The sequence below is a fragment of the Protomyctophum parallelum genome, assembly GCF_964188405.1.
Source record: "Protomyctophum parallelum genome assembly, chromosome: 18".
In the NCBI taxonomy this organism is placed as follows: domain Eukaryota; kingdom Metazoa; phylum Chordata; class Actinopteri; order Myctophiformes; family Myctophidae; genus Protomyctophum; species Protomyctophum parallelum.
In genome coordinates, this window is record NC_139716.1 from 25,615,095 (window position 1) to 25,620,659 (window position 5,565).

The 5,565-nt window shown below is 49.0% G+C and overlaps 1 protein-coding gene across 1 annotated transcript in view; it reads right to left on the minus strand.

The window, feature by feature from the left end:
* The window catches only part of gal3st3 (galactose-3-O-sulfotransferase 3), a gene marked incomplete at its 5' end in the record, with an annotated part of 3,775 nt that extends 1,445 nt beyond the window's left edge, over positions 1-2,330 (minus strand). Inside the window, 3 exons of the mRNA XM_083789485.1 lie at positions 1-348; positions 969-1,247; positions 2,034-2,330. The exon at positions 1-348 is cut by the window's left edge and continues 1,445 nt beyond it. Coding sequence (XP_083645611.1) covers positions 1-348; positions 969-1,247; positions 2,034-2,330 — 924 coding nt within the window. The remainder of the gene's footprint in view (positions 349-968; positions 1,248-2,033) is intronic.
* Between the last annotated feature and the right edge of the window lie 3,235 nt (positions 2,331-5,565).

Below are 5,565 nucleotides of genomic sequence, written 5' to 3' on the forward strand. Positions count from 1 at the left end.
CGCCGCCGAGCGCAGCTGCGGCATGCGGCCGCCGAAGCAGCCGCGCATCAGCCGCTCCTGGGCGCGCCGCAGCAGCGCCACCTCGCGCGCCACGCAGGCCGGGCCCAGCGCCGCCAGCTTGCGCCACAGCGAGGCGTTGAAGTGGTCGTAGAGGCGCGCGTCCAGCCAGTTCCAGGCACGGATCTTGGCGGGCAGCGCGGGCGTCAGGCTGCGCTTGGAGCCCGGCGTGCGCATGTTGAGCTTGACGTACAGCACGTCGTCCAGGTCCCAGGAGAGCAGGCGGCGCAGCAGCACCAGGGACTCGTCGAAGTGCTCGGCGATCATCACCAGCGAGAAGGAGCGCTCCACCTGCAGGCGGAGGAGGAGAGATCACGTTGGGTCAGGGGTGGACCATATTATCAAAGATCACGTTGAGTCAGGGGTGCACCATATTATCAAAGATCACGTTGAGTCAGGGGTGCACCATATTATCAAAGATCACGTTGAGTCAGGGGTGCACCATATTATCAAAGATCACGTTGAGTCAGGGGTGTACCACATTATCAAAGATCACGTTGAGTCAGGGGTGTACCATATTATCAAAGATCACGTTGAGTCAGGGGTGTACCATATTATCAAAGATCACGTTGAGTCAGGGGTGTACCACATTATCAAAGATCACGTTGAGTCAGGGGTGTACCATATTATCAAAGATCACGTTGAGTCAGGGGTGTACCACATTATCAAAGATCACGTTGAGTCAGGGGTGTACCACATTATCAAAGATCACGTTGGGTCAGGGGTGCACCATATTATCAAAGATCACGTTGGGTCAGGGGTGGACCATATTATCGGAAGAGATTAATGACTTAGTTTTCCAAATTAGCTGTAAAAAAAACAACACTGCTGGATCGCAAGACACATTTCAGTGCAACAAACTGACAATAAAGTACTATATATTATCATATCATTATCATCGCTATTATCACCTCCGCCACGAAGGCGCGCGCGTACGCCTGGTCCATGGCCGGCCGGTCCTTGTCGCCGCCGAGGTCGAAGGTCAAGGTGTTGCGTGCGTACATGGAGTCCTTCTCGTCTGCGCGGTAGTAGCGCCACGGCTCCTCCAGGAAGGCCTCCAGCGAGCCGTTGGGAACGCGCTTGAAGCTCTGGCAGTACTGGTTGTAGTAGCTGAACAGAGACTCGAACATGGCGCCCGGCTCGCGCACGATGGTCACGTAGACGGTGTCGTTGGGCATGAGGCGCGCCACCTGTAGAGTAAAGTATAGTGAATAAAGTGAGTTAGTTGCTGCGAGAGTTCGAGGTCTAACCAACACCAGCTCGGGATCCCTGGATCACTGCCCTCCACAATTTCCTATCCAACATCAGGTTTTTTAAGCTCTGCAGTGTTGTCAGCCAAGCTGTCGCGCCGCAGCACGTCTACATAGGTGGCACGCTTCTTTCCCCTCCTGGCTTTGCCCTGGGTTGGCTCCCATAGGGTCAATTTACTTGCCTCAGGTTCTGGGTGCCTGACGCAGTGCCCTGCCAGCCTCATCCTTCTCTCTCTGACTTTGTCCGTGACCCGTGGTAGGTCCCCATAGAGGGCCACATTTCTGATGAGGTCCGTCCGGAATAAGTGAGTAAGTAAAGTGGAATGAGTTGCCCAAAAACATTAAAACTTTACCAGCTCATCACTTTTTTTTTAAACCCATTTAGACCTGAGGTGAGATCAAAAAAATGTGTCTTCTAAATCCTAAAAGGTTTTCAGAAAATCCTTATGTTTCTATGTCAGACTGCAACCTTTTTCATGTCAAGGACCCCCAGAATTATCTGTATTTGGCCATGGACCCCCATCTGAAAATACGTTGTTCCAGGGACCCCAAAGACTTTTCAAAAAATAGCAAATCGCTATGAGCTTGTAGATCTTCTATTTTTCAATAGCTAAAGCTATATAACGATGCTTAAAACAACCAAAAGGGGTGTTTTAGCGTGTATTTTCTACATGTAAAAAACATTGTCATAACAATGAACAAACGTAATCAACACTAAATCCCGACCTCGGCGCGGTCGAAGCGCATGTGGCTGGTGATGATGTTGGCGGGCAGCGTGTGCGGGTGCACGAAGTGCGCGGCGAAGGCGCGCGGGTAGCAGAACTGGTGGACGCAGGCCTGCACGGGCAGCGCCACCGTCAGGTTGTTGCGCTCGCCGAAGCGGAACAGCAGGTTCTGCATGGTGGTGCTGGCCGTCTTGTGCGTCTTCAGGAAGGCCACGTTGGCGTGCTTGGGCCTCAGGCCGGGGGAGGGGTGGGAGCGCAGCGCCGGGCAGCCCAGGTGGAGAGCCTCCATGGTCCTGGAGAGAGAGAGAGGGTTTCATTGTCCCATTTAGACATGAGGCCCATTGTGAAAAGAAAGGCTTCTAGATCCTAATAGTTTTCTGACAAACCTATGTTTCTTTAACCCCATTCTGACCTGAGATCAGATTCATACAAGGTTTCCACTGGACACACCACTGGTCTGATTAACCCATTCTGACCTGAGATCAGATTCTAAAAATGTCAGTCGTTCTTCGATTTTTCAAAAAATAGCAGACCTACGAGCTCGTAGCGCGCCACTCGGTGGCGCGCTATGAGCTTGTAGATCTGCTATTTTTCAATAGCTAAAGCATAACATGATGCTAACACCAAAATGGGTTCCCGTTCAGAATGGGATAATCAGTGGTGCTCAACCATTTTCATGTCAAGGACCCCCACAATTATCTGTATTTGGCCACGGATTTTGTATTTTGTATTTCGCACGTCAGACTTTTGGTGTGTCGGCTGAGCGTGCACGGCACCACGCCGTTTCAGCTTATCGAAAAGTAACACTTTAATTATAATACATCTGCATTTCTTATAATTGAGGCATCTGCTAAGCAAGCAGAGAGAGAGAGAGAGAGAGAGAGAGAGAAGCATAAACTAGATGCCGTAAACATAGAACCTGTTTTATAACGGAGAGTTTAACAGAGATGGACGATATTACTTTTTCTTTTAAACAGTCAGAAACTGAACGTGTCATGGTCTGGCTCTCTGCCTGTCTATTTCCCTCTTTCTGTATCTCTCCCCCTGCCCACTTCTGTCTGTCCTTCCACCTGGGCAGCTCCCAGTACTAGTAGTTACCTTAGAGCATATATGAATAGAGACGGCACCCGGAGGAAACCCTAAGGGGAAATGGACATAGTGGCCGAATTTGGTATTGCAGCGCTGGGCCAAACACATGAACGCACTGGTCGGTTGACTATCATTGCGCACGTTCATGATGACACGCTAACACTGTTTCATACGTGAACGCTGAACGCGTGCAATGATAGTCAACGGCCAGCGCGTTCATGTGTTTGGCCCAATCAATCCCATAATGCACTCTGTTACTACCCGGAAGGAGGAGTGAAATCACCTCATGCGCTTTTTTTTTGTTTTTTTTTTCAAATGTTTTATCCCACGATTTTGTAACCCAGTTTTATTTTCACCCAGTGCCAATTATCTAATGTAATCCTGGGCGCTACACTTCCTCTGCCAACCTGGGGGGGCAGCGGACTGACCTCATGCCTCCTTCTATGCATGAGGAGTCCCAAGCTGCTTCTTTTCACCTGACAGATGGGAATTTCCCCGGCCGGACGTAGCGCGTGGAAGGGACACGTTATTCCGACCAGTTCCTTTCCCCCTCCATCAGGCGCCCCGGCTGGCCAGGGGGAGGTAGCCACATGCGCTTTTGAGCAACTTAATGCAAGTGGATGGGAGGAGAACTCCGGTGCCGTCTTTATTAATATATACTCTAGTAAGGACTCATTGCACACACACACACACACACACACACACACACACACACACACACACTCACTCACTCTGTCAGAACATAAGCCATTGTCCGGTGCTCAACTTGGGTGTGATCTACTGTACCTAGAGGTTCTGTAAGGTGGTGTGATCTACTGTACCTAGAGGTTCTGTAAGGTGGTGTGATCTACTGTACCTAGAGGTTCTGTAAGGTGGTGTGATCTACTGTACCTAGAGGTTCTGTAAGGTGGTGTGATCTACTGTACCTAGAGGTTCTGTAAGGTGGTGTGATCTACTGTACCCAGAGGTTCTGTAAGGTGGTGTGATCTACTGTACCTAGAGGTTCTGTAAGGTGGTGTGATCTACTGTACCTAGAGGTTCTGTAAGGTGGTGTGATCTACTGTACCTAGAGGTTCTGTAAGGTGGTGTGATCTACTGTACCTAGAGGTTCTGTAAGGTGGTGTGATCTACTGTACCTAGAGGTTCTGTAAGGTGGTGTGATCTACTGTACCTAGAGGTTCTGTAAGGGTGGTGTGATCTACTGTACCTAGAGGTTCTGTAAGGTGGTGTGATCTACTGTTATAAAAGGTAGGTGGCTAGCGCACATCCAGTTCTTGTCTGGTGCTGGACTAAAGTAAATACAATGAAGAGAGGAGAGTCCGCACACAGATTTGCTCCACCTTGAAGCAAACACCTTGGAGCAAATCTGTGTGCGGACTCTCCTCTCTTCATGGTGTGATCTACTGTACCTAGAGGTTCTGTAAGGTGGTGTGATCTACTGTACCTAGAGGTTCTTGTTGTGATGTATTCCCATGCTTTGTTCTTGCTTAAATGTAAGTCGCTCTGGATTAAGAGCGTCTGCTAAATTGCCTAAATTGTAAATTGTAAATTGTTCCGTGAGGTTTTTGCATTTTCTGGACTTCCTGTTTTTTTTGCCTTGTGCTTTGTTTAGGTTCTCCTTTTTGGACTTCCTAGTTTTCTGCTTTTGTACTTTTGAAACGGCCCTTTTTGCTCTCCCGAGTTACTGCTTGGCAAATACTACTTTGATAGTATAAACTATAAGCTGACTTTCTGCTTTAACAAATCACTTTATTTTTTAAACTACTTTGCTTGTGGGCTCTGCATTTTGGGTTCAGTTCATTCTGCTACCGTGACAGAACGAGAGAAATAAGGAGTTGGAAAGATATGATCGTTTTAGACTCTAGAAGAGGACAATTAGTATGCAGAGAAGTGCCCACGGAATGCAGACAAAAGGAACAGAGAGGAAGGACGGAGGAAGAAGACATTAGCCAAGCAGGAACGATGAAAGAGCGGCAGAGCAATGGCCTGTCAGACTTCTCTCTCTTTTATAATTGGTCCCTGGACCTTATATAGGAGCACGGCGTCCTGCGAGAGGAACTCGCTCACATCTCCATATCTGGCAGCTATTAGAACAACGACGCCTCGATCTGCCGCGTGAAAGTTCATTTCACTACAAACAACACGATAACAGGACATTTCATTCCCCACCCACATGGCAATTATAGTGTTATGCAGTGTTATGTGTGTGTGTGTGTGTGTGTGTGTGTGTGGGTGTGTGTGTGTGTGTGGGTGTGGGTGTGTCAGGTATAGTACCTAGGGAGTCTCTCCTCTTCTGGGTCAGGGACGGGTGCCCAGGTTGTGATTAAATATAATTTTCAAAATTGTGCACGTGTGTGTTCGTGCGGTGACTCACCAGCTCAGGTGTGTGTATGCGCATGCATGCGTGTATGTATGCGTGCGCGCAGCGCATGTGCGGTCAGTGC